At 38.2% G+C, this 27,259-nt stretch overlaps 1 protein-coding gene across 4 annotated transcripts in view; it reads right to left on the reverse strand.

Annotated features, from left to right (window-relative positions):
• The window catches only part of DIAPH2 (diaphanous related formin 2), a 184,345-nt gene that overhangs the window by 94,561 nt on the left and 62,525 nt on the right, over positions 1–27,259 (reverse strand). For all 4 annotated transcript variants that reach the window (XM_048318375.1, XM_048318376.1, XM_048318373.1 and 1 more), the window contains 5 exons: positions 26,941–27,042; positions 25,431–25,525; positions 21,202–21,303; positions 15,576–15,815; positions 8,622–8,751 (listed from right to left, as the gene is read on the reverse strand). In XM_048318375.1, coding sequence (XP_048174332.1) covers positions 8,622–8,751; positions 15,576–15,815; positions 21,202–21,303; positions 25,431–25,525; positions 26,941–27,042 — 669 coding nt within the window. The remainder of the gene's footprint in view (positions 1–8,621; positions 8,752–15,575; positions 15,816–21,201; positions 21,304–25,430; positions 25,526–26,940; positions 27,043–27,259) is intronic.

Genomic DNA, 27,259 nt, shown 5'->3' on the forward strand with positions numbered 1-27,259 from the left:
TAGCAAGAGTAAAAGTTTATTTTTGTCTGAAATTCCAAAGTGCAAAGAAATTCAGCAAGCAATGACAAATAACTGTTAGCCTTTGTGATTAAGATGGATGTAAAGTGTTTTCAGTAACACTGTTCTATAAAATTAAGTTCAGAAAGCCCTAGATGAGGTGCAGTACTGGCTTTGAAAGGATGGAGATCCTCTATCCAAGCAAGAAGGCTGCATCCTAAAGCTGTGCTTCCCAGAATTAACTGCTATATTCACACTCAATTAACAAAAAGACATTGTAGAATATGCAATTCTGTTAACTTTTTTTTTCCCCTAGCCCAGGCAAATGTACAAGTTTCTGTTCAAATAATTTATGAAGTTGTTGTTCTGCAAGACAAATTTAAAAAGACGACAGAACAGGGAACATATATATATAGACTATAATAAAATATCTGCATTTCCTCCCATAAACCCTTTTATTCGAGATTTACTACTTCAGTAACGTGCAGAGGAATCAGCATGAATACCTTTTACTTTCAGGGAAATTCATATAAATTTCTTCAAACTCTTGCAAGGTTTTAATTTATGAAAGCATAAATTCTACTTGCAGCACAAAGCCATTTCCTTGAAACCATTTCAAAATGCACACACTGAACAGCCTGTCCCCTGCACTCCTCAAAGACAGAGGCTTGTTCACCTTCCATTTGCCCATCATTCCATGTGAAAATTAGGTATCTTAATAGAACTAGTCTCAAAAATGGACATGAAAGGCAGCATTTGGCCTTCAGTGGCACGCAAGCACTGTGCAAGGGCTCTTACTGAGAAAGCCTCTCTGGAGCAGCCATTCCAACATTATTCCATTTAATGCTGCAACAAGAGAGAAAAACCAACTAAATCCAATACATAAATAACAGATTTGAAGGCAGGAACATGAGGCAAATACAGAAAATATGAAGAAAAAAACCCCAGCACCAAAAGCCACCACAAAAAAAAAAGCCCTGTGTGTAACCCCAAACACTTGAGGATGAGCAGACCCCCAAAAAAAGGAAGCAACCTAAAGGATGCCTGGCCATTTATTTCCTTGGATTAGCAAAGATAAAATGTTTGCCACATTTCCAAATTAAAACAAATCAACAGCAGTAAACAACCCACCTCAGCCACCCTCACAGCTTTACAGGACAATTAAGACTCCCATCCCCAGTGGAAAGATCAGCATTCAAAGAAATGGCAAAGTGTGAGAATTCAAAAGTCAAATGCGCTGACACGGGGAACAGTAGAGACAGAGTATAAATGAGTTTAGACAGGAATGATGTGCATTCTTAGACAACAGGTTCAGAAACATATCAAGAGTAAGGGGTGGGGATGTAGCTTTTAAAGTCTCTGAGAACATGTGCAGATGGTGGGGAAGACAGCCCGGAGGAACTGCAGGGGTCCCCCCAAATGCCCTGTCCGAAAAAACTGCATAAACCCCAAAGCCTATGCTACGGGCCCATCTTGAAGGCCAACGAGAGGAAAAAAGGCAGCACAATTTCTCAGTCTGGTCCAAATTGTGTCAATCTGGCCCTTAGTTTAGCCCTAAGGAAAGGTTAGCTTGCAGAGGGCACCTGAAGCTTGAACAGGGAAAGAAATAGAGCACCTTTAATGTGCGTACCTCAAACCACGGTGATAAAAGGATTTATGAGACAAAGAAAAGAGCCAATAGCAGGAGTTAAACATGCATGTTTCAACTCACTGCAGGATCACTGTAACAGAGAACTAACATGAACCAGGTGAAGTCATGTAATAATGTATTGTCCAGATTATTCCTCTCAGGGGCAGACTAATACGAGCACTTGGATCTATCAGTATTGTCTCTGCACAAATACAGAATGCAACTCAATCATGCATCATTAAATCTTGAACTGATTAAAAGATTATTTTGCATTTTATTATTTAATTATAGTAGAAATTCACAGTCACTGAAGAGAGGGCACAATATTATGTTGACATGGAAGGTAATAATTTCCTTCACCTTATTATTTTCCCTGTATTAATTGCTCCTCAGAAAAAAAACCCTCAACCCAATCCTATCTACTTATTTTGGAGAAAGCAGTTGCACAGTCTGCACGCTAAGGAAGGCTTAGTGAGTGTCTGGTAGAGCAGTTTAGTCCCAGAAAAATGCTACAAGCAGTTAATCTCATGTTGATGTCGAGCACTAGCTGGTCCCTGTAGTCAAGCTAAGCATTTTGTATTTACATTAATACAGCAATAGGACCAAAGGTCAGACTAATCCTTTCTAAAATAAGATTGCCTCAGACTGAGAGTCCTCCCCATAACGAGAGGTAAAATGATACAGAACTGGCATGGCCACGTGCACAGTTCGAAACAACTCTGAAGTGAAAGACAACAACATAAATTACTTCAGTGAGCAAAAGCAAGTCTGTATGAAGCAAATGAACTCATGGATTTTTAAGTCTAGACAGTATTTGTACCATAACTACATTGTAAGCATACTAATGACTATTTATTTCTTACTGCCTGAGGGCAGATGGAAGTAGTCTTCCACAAAAGAATGAAAGGCAGTTTGGAGGGAAATGGGTGAGCAAGTACATAATCTGCAGGAATTACAAGCATTGATTACTCAATTCATACCAAGTAAGTTTCTATTTGTTAAGACAATAAATGTTTAAACACCTCAAGGTCAAAGGAGAAGAAAAGATGCTATCTTACCCAGCTAGAGGAGTCGCCATCCTTCTCTTCCAAAAACTGGGAAAGCTTTCTGACACAAAGCCCTTGTGCTTAACAACCAGTACCTCATGCATAACAGACTTTTTCCCTCGCAGAATCTTCTCTGCACCTTTTCAAGTTCAGGAGTAAGAGCAGGTCTACCCAAAGAGCAATGATTTGTTCATATCCTATTACTACGTACTGGAATTTGTTTGGAGGAGCCTTCAAAACAGAATTTTTGAACAGATTTCACACATAGATGTGCATTTGCACTTTTGATTTGCATGCTAAGATTTCCTTCCCCAGGAGAGCCTCAGCATCTCATCTGCCTGCTCACAGCACTGCTGGGGAAGGTGAAGGAAGGCAGGGACACAGCTGTGCTCCACCTTTCAGGCTGTTACAGCAACTCCACAGCCTTGGCCAAACACAGACACAGCACTTGTGCACTGCTGTCACTGTCCCTCCACCTGCAGGTGGAGGTGAGCACAATTTGAACATCAAACACTTTGTGACAAGTCCAAGCCTCAGTAACTCTTGGTTTAGAGTTTAGTGAGAGATTCAGTCTCAGGCACTCCGTGTGTGCCACACTCCCAACTTTCCCTTGTCAGGAACAGCCTTCCCCCTCTACCCTTCTCATTTACCTCACTAAACAGCAAACAGCCTGTCATAGAAAGTTTTTTACTTGAACTGACTTTTCATATTACAACTGCAAATCTTCTAGAAAACAGATGTCCCAATTTTAGAAAAATAACCAGGAGCACTGGAGCTGATGGGTGAGAACAGCTCTGCAATCAGCAGCATTCTCCCGGCAATATGGGATATCACCTCCAGAGCACTCCAGAAACTCGCTGTACTTTGATGTTGATTTAATTACAAATGTCTTTCAAGATCTCCAAAGTTGAGTTTATTTTTAAAAGAGAGCTTATAATTACAAAATCAGAATGTATTAAATGAGCATACTGAAGCAAAACTGCTGGCAAGGGTGTAAGACAAATTGCAAATGAGGCACAGGAGACAAGTAAACAAAGTAAGGAATGCACAGAGAAGGAGCAAAGCTGTTGTCACACAACCTGCTGTTGATATAAAAACCTCACAGAGCTGTTGGGCAACTTCATCCAACTGATCTCCCTTCATACTCCCAACCTCTAATTGGACCTGGCCTTTCTGACTGCCTGACCCACTTGCAGAGGTGCCACAACCTTCCTCACAGCCATCAAAGTGCAAATTCAACCACAGATAAGCAGGAAAAGAAAGAACAAAGTGCCATTTTGTAGCTTCCACCTCTCTCTAGTGGCTTGTGTTAAGGAATTCTAAATGGATTACACAACTTAAGACATTTAAAGCAATCTTCACTTCTGAATTGGTTTAACTACAGCCAGATATTCTTAAATGCTTTAATTTCTTTAATAAGCAAGAGCCCATGAGAGTCATTTGGGCTGCTCTTTCATTTTGCCCTTGATACTTACACTTCAGGGAGAGAAGCAGAGCCTTAAAATGCAAGCCATACAAAAAGCTGTTTAATGGGGATTCCAAATTATAACTTCAAAATGTAGCTTCAGAATGCAGAACAACCACAGCTCTGTACACCATTTGTTACACACAGACAGCAACTAACAAAAATCCTCAAAGTCTTCACAGACTGGGAAAATTCACTGAGCAATTTTACTGAGTGTAAGGCAATCCAGAATCTTAGCAAGCCTCCAAAAGGATCTCCTACAGAAATTGCTCCTTGGAACTACAACACAAGAAGTGCCTGTGAGGTTTCTGCCTCCCTGCCTTCCTCACTGACGCCTGCCAGCGAAGGAGAAGTGACTGGAGGAAACTTTTAATGAGCTGATGCATCTCCCCATCCCCGGGGCAGTGCTGGGCGCACACCCAGAGCGCCACAACAGGAAGGAGTCCCCCGTGTTTTATCCACCTGTGTGTGTCCTACAGCCAGGAAAACACCCAGAGAGCTCCTTCCACACCAGTACTGCAGTTTATGTGAGGGAAAACAATGACAGAAGTCTCTGTACAACTTGTGGTTACAATGCAAAATGCCAGCAGCTTCAGATGCCATTAGAGAAAAGTCCCAGGTACCAGAATTAACTGTTTCCTGCCACAAAACACTGTCTGCTTTATACCACTCATGTGCCAGGTTGGGCAGAATCTGTTTCAGCAATTTAAACTGTGCAAGGTGGAATGCTGCAGATCTCTACGCTAAAACAGTTTTTTTTCTGCTGCAACAAACTATAAAACTTTTGTTTGACAGAAAAATGGCTGCTGCTTATGAGCATGTTTTAAATTGCTATACTTCAAAGTGACAGTTGCACAGGATGTTTTAAAATATTTCCCCCATTCTAAAATTATGCCATTAAATCACAGTGAAGTACCTGTATAAAATCTTAAAATTAATATTTTATTACACTATTTGTAATAAAAAAAGTATACACGCATTTGTATTCCACAGTGTATCTGATTGCTAATGGCCTTTCTAGAGAGATGCCTCAACCATCAGAATCATATGCTTGCAAATTAATGAAATAAATTGCAATGACCACATAAGTGACAAATCTGTGCTGGTGCTATTGGTACTTTTTAGTCCACTGCACAGACCTAATTCACCCCCAACAAGGCCCCTTTCACTTGATTTTACTTTTAACAACACTTTAAAAGAGAATTATCAAGCAGCACACCTCTATGTCAGGCAAAGAATTCAGAATGTTAAGTGCTCAAAAAAGCCCTCATTATTACTGAAAAAGACTAAGATATATAGATATATATATAATATATCTACACCACTTTCACAGTTAATCTCAACTTGCTGTGAATCTCTGCAGCCCAGTGACTCTCACTGCTGGCAGACAAAGCAAGCAGGTAACAGGTACATCAGGAACTGGATATTCAACAGATGAAGACACAGCTATGGTTTGTTTTTATGTTTTATTATTTACAGGCACAATGTTTGAATCATGAACTGGAATTTAAAACTATCGCTCTTAATATCTAAAATTAAGTTATTGTTATGAAATACATGGCTAACTTATTTTAATCATCTGAATTTTGTGTGCTACCTATTTCATTTTTATGATTTCCAAGAGGCTTGACACTCAGGAGAGACTTGACTTAAAAAATACATTTCTTTTCTAAGTAATTCCAAACTATACTTTTAACCACGTGATTGTGTCTAGAAATTCTGACCTCTTGCTTTTATTTGGATATTTGACCGAACGCCAATATGGGATGGGAATGAAAGGGAATTTCACTGACATCAAACAATGCACTTCGTCACAACCCTGTGAGTTTTGATTGGTTTTCCTTTCACAGTCTGCTTCCAGGAAGAAGAAGTGCTTTTCCAATGATCTCTTGATCGTTAATCACTTTGACCTTTGCTCATATTTTCCAGAATAAAACTGTTTCCTAATTTATTTTTAGTTTTCATAAACCTCCAGGTTGATCTTCCATCTTTAAAAAGATTAACTGTTTTATTATACCTTATATCAGATTATTGAAGATTTTAGTACATGCATGGGCAGTTCATCTAATCCCATTGACCTTTTCATATTAAAATCCAGTTTTATGCTTTATCTGCTCTTCATTAAAAAAAAAAATCAGCCATTGTTCAGATGCTGATTCTTTATTCTTAGATGAAAATTAAAGCTGAATAGGATTTTTTTTCTTTACATGGAACTGAGAATATGCGGCCAAGATTTAAAAGAAGTTGCAGATGCCAAGTGTAGCAGTTGGAAGGTTATGTACAGTCCTAACTACGAGGCTGCCTCCTGACTGAAAAGTACCAGCATCCATCTCAAGTAATGACACTCACCTGTCTAGCTCATATTTCCTTATTTAAAACTCATGCAGAGATAATATTTGCTGGTAGGTTTCTTCCTATTTTATGAATAACTAACTGATGCCAGCATCCTCATATCAATTTTTTCAAAAGAGGCTTCCCACAGGAAAAATAAACCCAACTGCCCATCCCCGAAACCACTGGTTTATAAAACACCAAACAATAAATAGGAAGTGCAATATCTCTTGCATGCAAAGCACTTCAACTTCCTACACAAAAAAAGCACCACATGTGAGAGAGCAGATGAACATTACAATTAATGAACCCCAAGAAGGACCATGGGGAACAGCTGAAGCAACATGCACAAATCCCGGTTATTCCGCCAAAACTCTGCTTTGCACCAGAAAGCAAAGAAGGGCCAAAAGGGAAGGTTTGGTCATTAAAAATGAACAGTAATTTATGCTCTGCTAGAAGTCATTGCTGTTTATAAGAAATGCAGCTTTTATGTTACAGAATGAAACAAATTTAACTGCAATAAAATCTTTTTCATATGTGTTCTAAGCATCAGAATTATTAGAGGCTTTGCTCCCATTAACAGGCTTTCTCTGTTTAGGATGCTACAGCTTAACTAAACTTTACTGACTCTTTCAGTTTAATTCCTGAAGTCAACTTGCAGAACATCAGAGCCTTTGAATCAAACTATAAAAATCTCAAAGCTGCAAGGTCAAGTGTCAGCCACAGAAGAAAATTCATAAAAGATCATCAAAAGTGCCTGGTAAACCAGAAGACTTTACAAAGAAAGGAAGAAAAAAATTAAAAGTCACCTCAAGAAAAGAATTATCAAGTGGTAGAAAACATTTTTGGAATTTAGATAAGATACCCAACTGCTACTTGCATAAATAAATTAATCACTGCATTAGTCCACCATAGAAACACAGAATATCCTGAGCTGGAAGAGAACGACAAGGATCATCCAGTGCAGCTCCTGGCCTTGCACAGACACCCCACTAATCCCAGATCAGTCCCATTTTGTCCATAGGCACTCAGGCCTATGAACCACCCTGCAGCAAAGGGTGGCAGGGACACATTTCATCAGTACAAATAAAATACAATTTATATACAGAAAAAAATATGGAAAGGTGCATGCAAAGTTCAAGAAACAGCAAAAAAATTGTATGACAAAGACAGACACATAAAAGCGTGAAGAAGTCTGAGATGAAATAATGGCAAAGTTGGGTTGATGGATGAACTGTTCCCCAGGTCCTCGGGGAAACAAGAGCTCTGCTCTCACCAGACAGGTTAAGACAGAAGAACACAAACTGAAAGCAAATGATGGCCTAATTAATAAAGTATCTGTCTAACAGCTAATCATTGCTCTGAAGAGAGACACTGACTGATAACCCTGGAAAAAAGGAGACAAAAATTTCCGAGAGCAAACCTGGACACAGCTAATGGAAATGTTTATCCAACTATTTCTCCCCTCTATTTTCCTTGACATTCTGGTGCTACCCAGGTATTTATCTTCTGATGGACCATTAATGCCCAGGCAAATTAAAAGTTTGTTATCTTCAGCTACCACCTACCTTTGCCATCAATAACTCAGCAGCAATGTGCCAAGCAGCACAGCCTGTGTCCCATGAGAACGTGCCCAACAGATGAACTAAGGTACCACAGCCACCAGCCTGGGCTGCTGACTGACCACAAATAAAGTATTAATTTGTGCAGGGCAGCACAATTAAACTCTATCTATTTCCTGTGCAGCCTGGGATTTTTCCAAAGCATGTTTGCTATTCTCTATCAGGTGTGGAAACGAGGAACTCTCTGTGTGTGAAGGCTCACGTGCACACACAGTGCTCACTCTTCAGAGGTTTAATAGGACACTGAACACCATCACTGCACTGCTGGCAACTCCTGAGCCGTGGTTTTTCAAGCACCTCACTGAAATACACTGTTTTATTTTCACAGCCCGCTACAGAAGAAGAGGAGTTGCTCTATTACTGCTTTTCCCTCCTGACTTCTCAGCTCAATAAATACCAGAAAGGCACAATCCACGTGGATTATCAATGCTTACAGTTTACATAATCCTACAACCTCAAATGAGATGCTGGAAGCATTTAATGTCAAAGCAAACAACTGTTACCTTTAGGTGCTTTGTCCATTTGCTTACCTTTACTTGCACTCTCCACATGCTGCAATTCATCTGGAAATTTTAAGATGTCCCGGTAATTCTCCTCACAGATTTCTGCCAGAAAATGCAACAGGGTCGTTTTCTGATCTGATGATTTTGTATCTCGAATCTAAAAAGTGAACACAGGTGAAAACAATGAGAAAAAAATGCTTCAATAAAGTGAATATTGTAGATGTCGACTCATAAGCAAAACGTTGCCTACACGGGTTGCCTGCAAATAAACACATTTAAAAAATGAAATTTCTTGAATTCTCCATAATTTAGGACTACAAAAGGAATCTACCTTATGAAATATTTTAAAAAAGAATGATTAGTTTTGATGAGAACAAAACCTGAAGACAGTCCATAAAGTTCTGAGATTTTAGCATTGCCAGTTCAGAATCCCCCCAAATAAAAACCAGCTGTGAACAGAGATTAAACAGACCAGAATTTAGAATATTCCTTCAATGCAAATCCCTGAAATGCTCCATAGCTGGACATTGTCCTAACAGTCAGAATTTGTATTTTGACCAGTCAGGTTAAACTAACTCCTTGTTGTAAATCCACAATTTTTTCTTGAAGCAAAATCTAAACCACGCTGCTTTAGGCTGAAGATTTTGAGACCAATTCTATACAGACACAAAATAAATGCACCCTGCCTTACTGGAATACAGAATGACCACAAAAAAAGCAAAGGTAATCCTGACTGTAGGTAAAGGAAATTTAATACATCCAGCTGTATTTATGAAAAACTGCAGGAAAACTGTGCACAAGGTGAAGTAACAGGTAACTGTGTATTTTTGCTGTTCTTTCAACTGCAGAGGCACTTTTTAGTGGCCTGAAATACATCAGTATTCTTGGAAGTGATAAGACTCTGTTCTCTGTTAGCCTGAGTGCATGAACTGCTGAAATGAGTTTTTTTAGTTAAAAAAACAAAAAAACCCCCAAAACCTGAAATAATTGTTAGAATACAGGACCAGTGGCATGTTTCCAATAAGCTCGTGGCTAAATTCCATGGCAGAGCGCACGTGTCCAGACAAAGGAACATCAGGAACTTAAGAGAATGAGAGAACGAATTTAAGACCAAATTTCTTAGTTTGCCCATTTTTGTGCAGATGTAAAGAAAGAATGTGTGAGTTGATGGAAGATCCAGCAGAAGCAGAGATTTCCTCTTATTCACAACAGCAACAGACAAGAGTAGGTGTAGGTAAGAGATTGAGACAAGTACACTTCACGTGACAGAGAGGATTAGTAATACATCTGGAAAGAATTGTTTTAACAGCATTTCCCTTACTCATCCAGCACAGTTCTTACACAGAAGTAAGCTGCAACATACACAACAAATGAAATAAAGGATTTATTTAAGAAGAATACATAAATGCGTGTGTAAAATCTCCTATTTGTTTTCTCATTCTCTAAATCACTTGAAGTTCTAATTCTATAATCCTCATGACAGGCTTGCCATCGATGTTCAATTTAATAGAGGCCTTTCAGCTTTAAGGATTACCCTGTTAAGAATAAATGAGTGCAGTGGAAAAACAGGCTTTTAAAAATATAAGGTATTTAGGCAATTAAGAAAGCAATTTAATTCATACCAATTCAGCGATTAAAGACTAAACAATGCTCAGTAATGGTATGCAGTTAAAGGGCTTTCATGTGTTACATACACAGAAGTTCTTCTGACTTAAAAAAAAAATCATAGATTTAGTGGCTAAACATCTGCATGGAAAAAAGAAATTGCATTTCAATTTGTCTGTGAACAACAGTAGTGGGATTTGCAGTCTTTGATCTCTCTGACATCATCAAGTGGATAAAGCAGGTTTTTTCTAAATGGACAAAATTATTTTGCTTTCAAATTACAACAGAAACATGTTTTGCCACCAACAGCAACATCATAACAAGAGTCAGTATTAGCACCTTGTAGCAGACATTTACTCAGACCTTGAACAAATGTATCAAGTTCACTTCTTTGGCCCAGTCATAAACAAGTCTCTGCTATGTGCATCCTTACGTTTAACACAATGGATACACACAGGTCTGCTTGATATTTAGAATCAATATCTGTAATTTAAAAATCAAGTCCTAAGCCAACTCATATAATGAAAAATAAGACAGGTGTTGTTTGAGTGTAGATTAGCACACTCCATTTAAATAAAAAACCAGAAATGAAAGGTAGGAACTGGACAGGTGACACCATGGCTGTGTCTTTACAGTCTCTGTATTCCCATACTGTACTTGGATTCCATATATACTCATATTCAATAACCTGCTCACCATTTTAATGCAGTACTTTCTATATTCAGTTTTTTACTTGCAGGAATTTTGCCCAACAGATATAATATTCCTTGGCTTGTGAAGAACCTAATGGCTTAGCCTGATTTCTGCTGTTCTACACACTACAGCCAAGTGGATGAAAATAAAAAAGAGCCCATTAAGTTGTGCTTACAAGATCAGGAGCTGGACTTTGATGAACCTCATGGGTCCCCTCCAACTCAGGATATTCTATCATTCTGGATAAATTTTTAACACTGTGGTGTTAAAATTTTAAAATACAGGTTTTTGAGTCTATGGCCTTTCTTCACCCGGGAGACAGAATTTGGAAATAACACATTTAGTTTAAAAATAAATTAAATAAATTAGTAGATCAGTGTGGGTTACAGAAAGCAGCTCCAGCTGAATGCTGAAGCATCAATTGGAGGGTCAATACCATGAGATCCACTGTTTGGGAAAGGATTAAAGGCCAAGATACACAGAGCATAACACAGCACAGCCATTCAAATCAAGGGAGACACAGAGCAAGGTGTTTAATTCTGTAAGCCAAAAAACATCCGCATAACAAAACTCTCCCCTTATGCAGAGTAAAGCACTTCAGCCACGCCAGTCACACCTTAACCCCCTGCCAGGATGGGTTTGGGTTCACCCCAGGTGCTTCTGGATGCAGCCTGCAGGTGTGGGGGTTAAACACAACAGCCAATGCAAGGAAAAATTTCTGCATGAACCATCACTAGAGTGACGCCTTATTATAGCTATAAAAAGCTCTCTATTGATTTTTATGAGACTATAGACCTCCTCCTACCCTAGAAATCTTTCCCCCCTTGCCAGAACAAGGGCTGCTGGACAGTACATGTACCCTCATCAGTAATCCTCAGACTGGATAAACAGCTTGTCTCGCACTATTTGCACTATGAACAAAAGGAACATAATAGCACTTCACAGATAAAACACACATTGATCCAGCCAGAACGCTGCAAAAGCTTGATTAAAACTGAGCTGTTGGTCTTCACTTTAATTCAGCACCACAGGACCAGGAGCTGTACCTGCACAATCCTACAGCAAACCTCTTTCCTTTCAGTTCCACTCCCCTGGAGCAGAATTTGGAACTCCTGAGGAGGCTCCTGCCGCACTGGGGGTTCCAAAAGCAGCTGGATCCTTTGTACATGTTCAACAAACACAGCAAAAGATTTACCTGGAGTGAATTACTGCAGCAGCCTCCCTCAGCCTGAGCACTTCTCCTGCAATATTTCTATTTTTACAGAGCATTTCATGCTCAGGCAGTGAAGATGCTCCAGTGCATACATGGGAATAGCTGGTCTCCCTTGCCAGGCTTGATACATCCCATAAATTCTGAGTGTGATGTCTCTTATTTGAACAAAATTAAGTTCTCTGCCTTCTGCCACAGGTCGTTTACAAATCATTTCTACCTTCAATAAAATCATATGCTGCAATATAACACCCAGAGAGATAATCTGTTTTTAAGGATTTGCAATTACTATTCAGTCATTAGCCCTCCAGCTCAGACCAGACAGGCTAGAGTTGTGCTTTACTTTCTTTACCATGTTTTAATAAAAGTTGTAACAAAACCAGATTTCTGTGCATGAAATGACCAGCTCTGTTGTAAAAAGATTTATTTTCCAAAACCAAACATTTACCCAGATCAATACTTGCCTTTTTACTTCTTTTTTTTCGGACTGTATAATGTAAGTACTACATCTAGTAAACAGACAATTAATTTTAAGATTGTTCAAGAAACAAGCAAAAAAAAAATCAATACAAAACTCTGGTTTTATTGAAAAGTGAATTCATCACATTAGGATTCCTCATCATGAAGTGCGTGTATTCATAGAAATGTGCACACAGACATCTTCTACCTTGCTGACAGCTGACAAAAAAAAATATAAAATTCTCTTATCATGAGCAGAAAGACCACTAAATGATAGTCACTGGTCTACAAAAGGAGTTGTTATATCAAGAAACAAAATAAAGGCTCCCAAATGCTGCTAGACAAGCTTGAAGACTGAAATACATTCCTTAGGAGCAAAAAAATAAATACACCTTAAAATTATCCAAGGAAAACCTCTAGCATGGTTGCAGTGCCTTCTCAAATTGATGTCACACACAATTAAAATTTTAAAAATCAAAAAAACTTTCAATATTCACACAACTTTAAAAATTTAGTAGCATCCAGACGTCCCACAAAGCACACACATGTAAAGCACATGACACTGCCAAGGAGACCTTGCTCTTGCTGTTAGATGTCACTTATTTCTATCAGAGCCTTCTTCAGCCAAGGAATATAAACTAGAAATTTTAATTCCCAGCAAAGTGTCAGTGAACAGGACCCCCTGCCATGCTTCCACATGCCCAAGTTTTCATCTTCTCAGTGAGGGCCAGTTAGTGACCAACAATCATGAATTCTGAGACTGTTTGAATAATGAAAAAAGCTGGTAGGTGGCTGTAAATAGATATTAAAGCTGGTGCTTGTAAAAGATATCCCCATCTGATAGTTTAGTATTTTACACTCCTCACAACAGTTGAAAACCATAGTCTTAGTTCAGAAACAAAGCCAATAAAGTCATCTTACTCTTCTGAGTGGAAAGGGGAGGACAGAGTTTAAATGCTTCTAAACAGAGGAACCAAATTCAATTATCACTTGAAAATAATCAATACACAAAGAAATCCATTACCCAAATATAAATTTGGATGATTAACAGTAATTTTAAAAAGTGTTGAAAATACTATGTAAACACCTCATTTCTAAAATTAAACACCAATGGAGTGGAGGGCAGCCTCTCTCAATATGATACTAAAGGATATGTACAGGTGCAAAAACATTTGAGAAAAAGTAAGTCCTGCAAAAGCAAACTATTATACTAATCTAATTCAAATTAGAATGGCAAATACAAAAACCAATTATTTTAAATAAAAGAAAGTATCTTTTAACATGGAAAATAAACAATAAAGTTCAGTTGTAAACAATGCATGTGTCACACTGTCCAGGGAAACTGATCCACATTTCCATAACTTCCTGACATGCTCTGAGTTTGGAACTCAGCACTGGTAATTCATAAGGTTCAATCAATACATGGAGATATTAACGATACAATTTCATGTCTGGATCTTGGCAAGATCTTTTTTGTTTCAATCACCATCAGTGTCTGTGATTATTTTTAGCCATGACCTTATCACAAAACATACCTGGTTACCTAAATGCAGCAGCACTGCCAGCATTTGATTTCATTACGCAAAAAGTTTTCGAGTATTTTCTCCAAATCTCACAGGGAGGGGGTGAAAGAAAAAAAGCAAAACAGAAAAGGACATTTCCCTCAGAAATATCTACCTTGAAAACAAATTTTTAGAAGTTAACAAGCAGATTTTGTTTCTGAGGGTAATGCTGAATTAAATTAATTAAATAGCCATAGATTTCTGTCTGCATTATTTCCAGAGGAATTTAGCGGTAAGCACAGGTAACTTGGCCTCAGCAATTCCTCAGTTCAACAGAGAACAGTTTGCAGGACGAGTCAGTCTGCATCAGCTGTGCCAACAGGCGAGATGTGCTGACAGCAATTCAGAAATCCATCACCTGGAGTGCAGGAGCTCCTGCTCCCAGCCCTGCTCTGCTGCAGCACCACTCCTGCACACTCATCACCTCCTCTCCCACTTGGTAACGAGTGTTCTACTTCAAACATTCATTTCCCTTTAGATTCTGCTACTACCACAAAGAAAATGCAGCAGGAGATCGATGACAAAAATCCTTCAACTTGGCTTCTCTTTTAATAGAGTTATTAAAGAATGAAAATTTTTCTCAGGTGATGATTTTTACTTTATCAGAAGTTGGCAACATCTTTGCATTTAACCACAGCAAGCAGAGCCTTTCTCTGCTGAAATGTGCCAGATCACACTTGCTGTGTTGGAAATATGATTTTCCCCCAAGTTGAAATCTTGAGGTTTGCACCACATCTCATGGTGCCTAAAACCAGGACCTGAAATCTGGATCCTCTGATGAGACCAGAAGAAAAGCCTCTGCAAGATTTATGCTATTTTTTTTTTTTTGATCCATTTACAATCATTGCATGTCCTTAAAATAAAGATACTTTCAAGTGTGCTTTTTGAACTGAGACAGTGAAGTTTGGATCACTACCTTACACACATTTATTTTACCCCATACACAAACAAGCACTGCACACTAATATCTCACTGCTCTGGATTCTGGAGTTCTTGGTGCATCGCACATTTTGCTGCCACAATTGAAGTCCAACTTTGGTTAAAGGTTAAACCGTGTTCATCCTTAACACAGCTCCTTATTTCTGTGAAAGTGCTTGAAGGACAGCTGGGTGGGAGATGCAAAGACAGAGGAGTAACAAGGTATTTGACACACACAGGCTCTGTATATTCTATTGACAAGGTAAGTAAACAAAGTCAGATTGAAAACATTTGTTCTACTTCGCAGTCCAGAAGAGACTCACAATGAAACTGCCTTAAATCCCCACTGCACCAAGACAGCTGGAGCAGGGACCAGCCTGGGAGCACTCACTCTGTAGTTCCCTGTCCATTATTAAACACAGAGGTGCAGTCAGTAGATTACACTGATTGAGTGCTTTTCCCTGCTTTGGGTACTTTTTCCTGTGTCCTGAGTTTCACAGAGCTGCACTTCAGTGTTTTATGGCTGCAGCTTACCTTGCAGAGAAAGCTGATGTTGAAGCCGAGGGATTGTGCATTTCTGGAGCCAGAGTTCATGTAGTTCCCAAGGAACAGCACCAACTCGAGGAGCTTGCTGAAGCTTTCACTCTTCTTGAGCTCCTCACAGGCCAGAGTCACTGCCATGATGTCAGGTTTGATGTTGTTCACGTGCTCCTCGAACATGAGCCGGAACAGGATCCCATTGAGCCGCGCCCGCAGCATTTTCACTGAGCTCATCTGCAAAGTGCCAAACATTGCATCCAAACATAAAAAACCAAATGCTTATTTATGCAAAAAGCCTATATTAAAACCCCCAATGCTGTGCAGTCAGCAAGCCTACAGTTTCTGTATGTTTTCATTGCGTATCTTGTATTTCCAAGCATCCCAGGGTCCTACCACCTTTCTGTTTCAGACATTTGGCAAAAGAGAGCACAGCACTAATTCCTTCCTGCTCTGATAAAGAGATGGGAGGTTATAAATCATGAAGTTGTAACACGGTAAATGACAGAGATACTAAAAATAATCTACAATCCTAATTCATTAATTTAAATCCCCAAGACCAAATTCACCAGGCTAGATAACAAAATATGGCCATGTCTTTCATACTTTGCACAAGTGATCAGAGTTATTTCCTGCCACTTAGCACACTGTAATTCACAAGAGAAATTTAAATTAGGAGAAAAATATGTACTGAGAATTTTTAAACCACTTAAAATTTTTAATTTAATTGCAAGAATGATTATGCTCCAAATCTATCTCATTTTACTTAGCAGAACACAGAAAGATTTCCTCCCCAATGGATTCACCATCAGTGGTGTTCCTGAAGCACTTAGCAAGAGAAGCTTTGTTATGTGACAAAGCACAGATCTTGACTATCAAAACAAAGATTTCCATGTGCTCCTGTCTCTGTTGGCCAAAATTTTACCATGGTCCTTTGAGGAACCACGATTTTTCTACTGGTGTTATCTCCCAACAGCTACCAGCAGCAGCAGCTTTCACAGGAAGGACTTGAGTGGTCTGAATAATAATGAATTCATTCTAAAATGAACACAAACATGGAAGGCGCTCCAGATGGTCTCAAACAATTCCTATGATCAGGCTGGAACAAGGGAAAGGAAAGGATCAGAAAAGAAGCATTTCAGCATAGCTAGTGATCTTTTTTTATAAATCTCCATTGTCACAAATTTCTCTCTGAGCCTCCGTAAGTCAAAATCACTGAAAGTCTTGAAACATTATTCTTCTAATCATTCTGTATTTCAGAAATATCGTACTGAAAACATCCGCCTTGAAAGGATCTACTTACACTAATCTGCAGTAGATGGAAATTAAAATTAATCACATAATTTGCTTTAACTTTTGTAGAACAATCTCCAATTGCTGTTTTTACTCAAAATGGCACAGAAAAAGTTGTTGAAAGCTTTAGATCCCAAAACCAGAGTGCAACAAAACATGGATAAGCTCACAGGAGAGCGTGACAAACATTTGTGAAGAATAATCCTTTACAATACTTCAGAGAAGTGTCCTTTCTTCTTTTAATAGTGTGCAGTGTCATGGAACACTGATCATTTATTAGCTTTTGGCCACCAAACCAGCAGTGAGTTTTAATTTCACTCCCTGACCTACATAATATTTTAAAACTATCTTGATAATTTCCTAAGAGCTGTTTCATGTGGGTTGTTTCCTTAAAATCCAGAACATTTTAATACACATAATGCCCTTTAGGTATCAGTAGATGAAGGCCACAAATGTTATTTTAGTTCCTCCAGCCCCACCCTGTTCTGGTTTTCCCTTTTGAGTGCCTGCTTCTAAATCCACGTGTTCAGTGGCTCAGAAAGAGTGAACACATATTGAACTTCGAGGAATCTCCTAGAATTAGGTATGGTGCAAAGCCTAGATGTACTTGGACAGCTCAAATTCTTTATGGCTCTAAATAAAATTAGTGTCAAAGGCATATAAGAAATAAGACATTCAAACAGGTGCATGGACAGCAAGCATTGGCTTCTGCTGCAAACAGTTAAAGAAGCAAAGAAATGGATATTTTTTTTCCAGCTGACTGTCAGTGCTGGGCTGCATGTCATTATTTCCCCTTCTGGGCTTTCATAAAGGTCTTGTCTGAACTCCCTACCCAATCAAGTTCTTTATTCAGTTCTTTATGCTTTATTATCATCATTCAATTCTCAAGCCCTGTATTAAAACAAGGATCAAAGGCTACTGGAGAAAGGCAAAAAGCACAATTAAATTTGCCTCACTTGCTAAGAAAAAGATGACATTCCTCTAATAAAAATTTGTCAACTTACTAAGACAACTTAGCCTCTTACCTATGTTATACTGAAGTTGCCTTTTTTTCCCTAGCAATGTTCTAGGAAGATTCATTCTGCAGCAGCTCACGAAATTACAATGAGGCCAAACAAGCAGCCAATAAATTCAATTTAAAAGACTGAATGAGTCTAAACCAATGGAGGTGCAATAAACTTGCACCATTCTCCCCACTTTGTCTGCCTCCCAGCCAGGACTGCTCATGACAGCTGAGCTGGTTAGACAGGAAAAAAAAGGGTCACAGAATATGCAAGTTTATACAACTAAGTTGGTCAAATTTAGGCTTTTATAATACTGAAAATGTTCATCTGGCACAGAAATGGAAATGCAGTTCCTTACTGAAGTTGCAGCTGTTCCCATACTACAAAAAAATTAACTCTTGACCACAAGGCTTACATTTAGAGTTCAGGTAACATTCTGCCTAGTGAGTTAATCTGTTTTCCTTGCTCTACTTCAACAGCAATGCAAACTTTCCTTTACAGGAAGTTGTGATGCCTTTTTTGATCCCAGGATGTAACTCCACAAAGTCCAAGTAACTAATCAGAATATATAATTGATTTTAACATGTCATCTAAATTAAAATGCAGTTCTAATTTTCATTTACAAATCAGCTGAATATTAAGTTAATCGGTCTCTTCGAATAAGTTAATCATTTACTAAGTATGGTTTTTCTTCACAAATTTTAAGCAACTTATTCCAACCTTTATTAAATTTGATGGGCAAAGTGATTATCCAATTAACATACCTTAATAATTAACACACCTAAATTTACATAAAAATAAGGGTACACACTATAAATATAATTTAAGACAGTCTATCTTCTATTCCTAATATCAAGGTTAAGATTATTATTAATGCAAAACTCCAAAATTTATTTGACACATAGGAAAAAAGAACTTCAGTCAAGTGAAGAATTTAGGTTCAGCTGCAATTCTTCCACTTTAATGCATAGTTCAATGATATCAAAATGAGAAACAAACCCAGCACTTGAGCACCAGTAGTGCAGTTAGAGGCCTCTAGAAATGAGACAGAAGCAGGACCCATAAGGACAAGCACTGCTTTTTATTACCCCAGATGGTAAAGCTGAATAAGCAAACAAGCTTCAGGAAACTTGGTTCCTTCATAAGGCAAACAGCACCATTTGGAGATGTTTGATTAAGCAGTTTCTGCTAATTAATGTCACATTAAAACTTGGAAACTCTCTCAACTTCCTGCAGTCAGTGTTTCCTCAGGAACACAAATCAGTGCCACAGTGATCGTGGCCATACTGGGACTGCTGGGCAATGAGGGCACTTCTGTGGCTTTTTCAAGAAGCTAAGGGAAAAGCAAGGCCCATCCAGTTTCAGTCCAGCAGGAATCCTAACTCAGAGGAATCCTTGAGCCCCAGAGATGGAAAGCAGCATGTTAACCCAGAAATACCAGACAAGACAAGCCAGGGATGATGCCAAAAAAGAGAATGTGTGTCAGGAGGAGGGATCAATGTGGGAAATGATCCAAGTTATCAAGACCAGGGTGAAACACTAAGGAATTTACAGCAATAGAACAGAGGAACGTCTTTAAATCAAGGTCATTATGCACAATTTGGCCAATTTCTTTGCTGATTTTAAGCAGGTAACTGAATAGAATTCCCAGACATCAGAGGCTTCCTTTGTCCTGATCCCTCCACCAATACCTGCTTCCATTGTGCATTTCCCTTAAACACACTCCAGATACTCTCCCTGCACAAAACCTGAGTAATTTCTCACTGTCTGACAATATCTAGGTAGGGGGGAAGATATACATACAGAGGTGGGTGTATATATATATATATATATATATGCATATATCACAATATATTCTCACACACAATATATCCATGGATAAATTTTGGTCTGTCTAAAGACATAATAGATTGATATGTTTATATTTTAAATATATATATTGCATGCTATTATTGCTTCAAAGAAAGTAGCAAATATGTATTTATAGAGATTTTTAGATTGTTACTGATCAATAAATGGTAATGTTTTACTACTGCAGTTCTTGCAATGAGACTAACTAGTGTATTGCTTCTATCAAAATTCCTCATCTCTGTTTGGAAAGAAAAGATTTTTGGAACTTCATGCCATTAAGTATTAAAAAAAAAGGAAATCAATAGGCTAAAGTTTTTCAGAAGAAGCCGTTGATATCTTTCATTTTCTAAATCCTCCACCAAAATCTCATTAGGACAAATCATATTCTGTTACTTCCCCAACTGAAAAATAATTAAAAAAAAAAAAAAATCACTCAAAAGGCACTTCTGAAGCCAAATTACGCTCAAATCAGAGCTTTTTAGAAAAAAAAAGTCTTTTAAGAGGCCTCTATTTCTGCTTTAATGCATTTTAATGTACATAATGCCTTAAAAATCCAGCAAGAGCAAACGTAGCTCCTGTGGAGTTGGGGATAAGTCCTGAGCACGTTACAGAGGCTCTCATCATCATTCTAATCTCTTAGGCTGACGAAGGGAAGTGAAAACAGGAACTCATTTGCCTAAAGACTTAGGAGGTCTTTGGAGGGCCAGGCAGAAAGTGCTTCCCAAGGCCTGGCAGTCAGTCAGTATCTCACCATCAGCCAGCAGCGTGGATTAAGTAACTTCTGCAAATGCTGGCATTTCCTTCCAAGAGAGGGCCCAGCCATTCTAACACTCAGCAGCCCTGCTCTTGAACAGATCCAGGGACTGAATGCTGCTGCAAAGAGCAGAACACCAGCTCCAGCTCAGTTCTCATGTAAATTCACACCTCTCCTCGAGCTGTTTTGCAGGTTTGTGTTTGTATAAATACAGATATTTTATATGTGTATGCATACATACATATCAAATATGGATATGGACACAGTAGCTCTTTCAAATTTATTGGAGTTGTCAATGGCATGGAATAACTGGGTCTTTTATGGACTCTTGGAAATTTATCTGCTTGAAGCCAGAGGGTTCTTCAGAGCCGTTTAATAAACATTCAAGGCAAGACATGCAGACAAAAGACTTGGTCTGGCACAGGAGTGCCTGTTGCTTTTAATGGCTCACTGTAATTCCTTCCAGAAAACCACCCAGAATCATGGAATCAGAGGGGTTCACATTGGAAAGGACCCTAAGGACCATCTGGTTCCAACCCTGGTTGGTCAGGGCCCTGCCCAGGTTGGCCTAATACATATTAAAGAGATTTTTTGATTATTACAGTAACTTTTTCCTACTGCAGGTCTTGCAAAACGCTAACAAAAAGATTTTATCCCTAAATTTGTTTCTTTTTATGTGACAAAATGGAACTCTGAAGTCAATCATTGCACTAATACATACCACAACTCCAAATTGCTCTGGCTCAGCAAGATCATTATATTCATCCTTTAATTCAGCTAAGGCATTGAGTTCTTTCTGCTCAGGAAGATTCTTCACCAGGTTCTAAAACAAACAAGGCATTATATCAAATTTGTTACATTAAACTACCTCAGAGATTAAAAATAACACAGCTAAAATACCACAACATGGAAATGCACGAGGAAATTAGGGGACGCTTATTTTATTTATGCAGCTTTAACATTATATAAACATCAAATCAAAGCAGCAATTATTTAATACAGACATCAACTCCTCTGCTACAGTCTCTGATTTGAAGAATGTATTAAAAGGTTGGAGTATAATTTTTCAGGGTCTGACAGCATCAAGGAGTTTTTTTCTGTTGACAATCTCTTTGCCCCAATGGCTGCATCTCACTCATTAAATATTAATCAAGAAATAACTGGTCTGTGTAAAACATGACAAAACTAGCAAAAAAAACATTACAATCATTAGACATTCAAAGTATTTGTGCACAAAGTACACTTAAAAATACCTTACACAAAAAAGGTCAACATCCCAAAATTGTACAGATCTTTTGGGTGGCAAATATACAGGAGCTCAGGAAAAAGCTGAACTTGCTTGAAATCTTATTCATGTCCCCAAAGAAAATTGTGAGTTATTAAATGCTCAAAATACAGATATGCTAAACATATAAAATATTTATATTAAGACTGAAGAATAGTTTTTTTATTAAATACTCAGTAAAAGTGTAGACTGTGTTTAAATTTTCATATATATATACCAGTTAAAGAATTACATTATTGTTTTGATTTCAAGGGAAAAAACCCCAAATTTATATTCAAGCAAGCATCAATAGGAAAAGTTATGTGCCTGTTAAAAAAGCAACTAGCACTGCAAAAGCACTTTTTTTTCAGCTATAAAAACCTTAACTGGAAAAAATCTGTACTATTAGAGGCAGAGCTGTCTTTTTAGACCAGCCCAATCATGCCATCACTCTTGCAATATTTCTTATTTGTTTTGAGAATTTGATTACTGATCACTCTGCCAGGCTTGAAGGAGACATTAAGGCCCAAGTTGGAAAAAGGCATCAGTCTAATTTGTCAAATTTGCAAGTGATAACAAACTTAATTCTCCGAGCTGAAAGAATCAAACATTCACCCATCCTAATAAAAACAAAATAAAGATGACAGGCAGCCTCATACAAAACATCGCTGTTACAGAAAGAATTTTATACTCGCACTGAGGAGCTACTGATTGTCCCAGCAAGCAGAGTTCAACACATGTGGCACAGAGAAACATCAGATTCCCCTCCATGTCACACAACTGAGCTGTAGCTCTGTGCTTAAACTAAGCATGTTTCCTTTCCTATTAAGCCAAACCCATGTCCCACAGATTTCTACTTGCAAAAAAAAAAAAAAAAAAAGGAATGATCTGTAAAACATTCTTGCTCATTTGATTAATTGTTTAATGCTGGTAAAGATCAAAGACATTAACTAATGCAATTTTCTTAATCTATTTTGATTAGTTGGACTGTTTACCAAATGTTGTCCTCCAGAATTTCACAGTATTTGTCAGAAATGTAGACTTCATTGCAAATTAATAAACTTACTGTACAACACTTTTTCCATCAATGCAGAAATACAAGTACCTACTACTAACCCAGCTGGATTTTCAGCTGTGTAACCAATATCTGTTAATGTGCTTGATTGTTTATTTTTCCTCACCCACATTCTTTCTTGTGCCAGAGCCAACAGACCAACTCATCTTACCCTTGTAACAAGGAGAATTTGGCTCTACTCACTGCAGTGCCTTTTTTAACACATCTGTATGTTTACATTCACTGCATGTACTGAATAACTGAAAAGGAAGATAAAGCATTCAGTGATCACATGTTCAAATCCCTGTCAGTACTTCAAGAAGCAGTTTCCTGCTGTGTTCACTGTGATGCAGGTTTAAATAAAAATAAGGTAAATAAAAATGGTTTACATGAACATTAAAAGGAATCCAAGGTTGACATTAAGAGGCTGTAACTGTCACTCACTATTCCCTGTCACAAGGTCCTGAATTCTGTCAGACATGGTGCTTGACAACTGGTTACAAGAACTTACTTCCTCTAAGACACTCTAGGAATGGAAAACATTTTTTCCTAGAGTGCTTTCCCTGAGGAAGAGTTACAACAGCACATAGTCTACCATGTACTTAAACTCATTAATCCAATTTATTTAAGTATTACACCATAAGTCTAAAAAGCAGCAAGAAGCAAGTGCCTGAGAAGCAAATGGAAAAAGCACTTCGCTATCTGCTCATTATGCCATACCCATTCCACTTCCACACCTTGACTTAGAACAAAGCAGTTTCTACATGTGCATTTTTATAAAGCGTGAGTTTTGCTAAGCACAGAAAAAAGCAAGCTTTGCTCTGTACAATTTTTCCAATCAGTAGTATTACAAACTGTTGAACTGGTAAATTAGTTAATAGCTCAGTTGGCAGATTAAGATAAGAATAAACCAGAATAGAGTGAATACAAAATAGATGATACAGCCCATTTACCCCACTGATTTCTAGAATTATCCTGTGAAATACAGAGGAATCTCTTCCACGTTATCAGCCACATGTCCCTGCTGCTGGAAGCAGCTTCAGAAAGGGACCAACCTCCAAAGCACCCATTTTCTGAAGATTCCAGGCTGCTGAGTTCTGCATAGCTGCATCCATGATCAATTCAGAGTCATTTATTGTGGAGCTAACATCACCTTCTGCTTACACACCTCAGCTTTTCTCCCTGATGCTCACACACATCCCTCTCCTCCCCAACAGATGTGAGGTGCTCATATCCTGCCAGCTATTTATATTGCTGAGCTAATCAAGCCAATCTCTTCTGCTTCCTTCTGGAGACTGTTTCTCTATCCCTCAATCATCTTAAGTAGTTTTTAAGTTCAGCTTCTCTATTTTAAATTCATTTTTGAGAAATGTACTGAGTATTTTAGATAAGGTTGTAGAAGTAGACTATTCAAAAGCAATAAAATTATCCTCCTGACTGGAAACCCTTGACCCAACAGACCTTGCAGTGACATTTTGTGGTCACCCAGGTCTGGCTGGGATGAAGATCATTTACTTCATAGGAGCCCAGAGGGTGTCACTTTAACTTGTGACCAAAACAGTGCTGAACTATCACTGGTGTAGCTGCTCTGCTGAGCTACATTTGCAGTAGAGGAGATCAGTCTGAAACTACTCTGCACTTCAGCTGACCAAGGTGGTGTTGTTTCCTCCCTCTTGATTTCTGATTTTACTAAACCTGTAGGCTTCTTAATCATATCATCTGACATTTCTGATCAATAAAGTCCTCAGTAAAATTAGGATTTTGCACTTATTTTCAAATACTGAGGCAACTCAGTTTAGACCAGAGTCCCCAGAACAACCATTTTACAGGTCCAAAAAAGGAAGAAGAAATTAATTTAGAAAACCTTGGGGGAATGGGATGAAGGTGCAAACAGAAGACAGGGAAGGATGAAGGGATAAAATGAAGGACAGTGTGGTAGCCAGAATCCAATCTGTATGATATTAAATAAAACAACAACAGTATTGCTGGGGAGCCAAGTCTTTGTAACTTTTAGGCTTTCCATGCTTCCCTGTTGGACTGTCACTCCTCAGAGACCACGAGGGGCCATGAACACCCTCCCCTAGACAGAGGAAATCAGAGAGGGATGTAAAGAAACTGCACTCCCATCCTTTCTTCTCTCCAGCTGAGAGAGATTTGGGGCTCAAAATGAGACTAAACCAGTTTGAGAGCAGGTTTGATTTACAGATAGGTTTGGAGTTGCAGCAGGATCCTGAAACGTTCAGGGAGTTTCATCTCCCACTAGAGACAGGCAGAGTTGTTACAGAGCTGCTTCTTCCACTAGAAGCCTCATGAAACTTCATTATGCACCAGTCTAAATCATCTTCAGCTTGTCTTTGAAGCTGAAAAATTAGAATTCTCAAAGACTTCCTATTGGAACAGGAAACTCCAAGGTTCTTTTGTTAACAGAGGCTTTGAAAGGCAGTTTTACTGCTGCATGTGACCATATTCAAAAGCAGAAGTGAAATCAATGAAACAGTAAACACAACTCATACACTCACAGCTGGGACCGGCAGCAACTCCACATCAGTCTGACTCTTGGATTCTTACACCTTTCATGCCATTTTTACGTGGAAAATGAGCTATAACCAAAAGCAGAGGTATTTTCACATACCTGAATCAAGGATTCACTCAGCTTCTCTTCATCAACCTCTAAAATGATATTTTTTATTTCTTCATAAGGCAAACGGAAGGAACCCAAAAATATTGCTGAAATTCAGTAATACATCATTAGAATCAAAAAGGGCAAAAAGAATGATATACAAAGGCAAACCATTTCGAGCAACTCAAAAATCATATCTTCATCTAAATTGTGTTTCACAGTTAGGAAGTCTTCCACATAAAACAAATGCCAGATAGGCACAATATTGCAGTGTGACTTAAAATAAATTTCCGTTCTACAAAATGAAACTATGACAACATTTTTAACTTTTTATCAGTCTCAGTTGCTCCTTAGCAATGTTACTTAGCAATAAAGCCTTATCTTTATGAATGACATCTGCATTCCTACTTAAACAGACATACTCAGCCAATAGAAGACTTGATCTATTATTATTATGGCTTCCATAACCACGTGTGAATAGCTGTACTGCATTTGCAAGTGGATAAATGATATTCACATGATATTCTAGAAAAAAATTCACATCAAAGGGGCAATGAAGAGCTGGGCAAAGTAAGAAAAAAATGTCCTAACTTTACCACCTTTTAGGGTAACTGAACTTATACAAGAGACACATATAACACAAACCCTTCAAAGATGGAGTTCTCAAAGCAATTTGATGTCAGAATGTCATAAAACCTCAAGAAAGCCCCATTCAGTAAACTACAAAAAATTCTTAACAGATGGATCAGCATAATGTTGTAACAAAGTGCTTTATACTCAGCCTAACTACTATGGCTGATTATCCTGCATCCATGTTTTCAAAATGTGAAGTCTCCTATCAATTGTGTCCTAGTTCATGTTCTGCCCATGAAAACGTGCTCACCAATGTGGTAATGAGCAGGCACACACTTGGGGTTACACACTTACTTGCCATGGGCACAGTTGGACTCGTGGCATTTACGGTGTTTCTGACTCAAATAAAAGACTCTACTACTCTTAATGATTGATTTCCCCCCATAATCAAAGAGGGAAGAAGCGAGTTAAATAATACAAGTGGGCTGGTTTTGTCACAATTTGTAGCAGTAGTACTCACACCTATTTAGCCCATCTGATAATATCTTCTCTTGAACCTCTATTCCTTCCTTACTCTGACCAGAAAGAACAATTAGGAATGGCCTCTAAACCCCATTGACAAACTCCACCAACACTGTGCCTTGCCCATATTAATGATCATCATTTAATTGTACTTTCAGCCCTGAGCAATAACTGAGAGAATCAACTGACAAAAACCCTCAGTAGCTCATTAAATCTAAATCATTTTTCATGTTACTTTTTCTCATTTTCCCCAAGTTAGAGTGAATTCAAAACATGTGTATTTAAACGCTTCTGAATTTCAGGCTCATGCTCAAATTAGCAGTTCTTAGAAAAAGCAATTGCACATGTAAACAAAAAAAGAAAACCTATGACCAGCGAGATGTAGATGCTACTTAGATATTGACCTAATGCCCTTCACATCACTTACATAAATTTTGTGCAGATTTTCCATCCAAAACTCTTAATTCTTTGATCTTCTTCTTTGACTGAGCTGCTTTCTTTTCTTCTGATTCTTCTACAGGCTTTTTGGCTGGAAAGTAGGTATTTGTTAAATTCTATTCATTATTACAACTGTTCAATCTTAGCTAACAGCAAGTCCATTAGGAAGCCATAATAATAAATTTTTAACAATCAGTTCAAGGCAAAATGACTGCACTGCCTCAACCTACTGTAAAATATCCAAACAAACAAAGCAAACATCCAGAATTGAAAGGAACAAGAAATAAAAATATGACAATAAGGAATTT

Source organism: Corvus hawaiiensis, chromosome 14 (assembly GCF_020740725.1).
Source record: "Corvus hawaiiensis isolate bCorHaw1 chromosome 14, bCorHaw1.pri.cur, whole genome shotgun sequence".
Taxonomy (NCBI): Eukaryota; Metazoa; Chordata; class Aves; order Passeriformes; family Corvidae; genus Corvus; species Corvus hawaiiensis.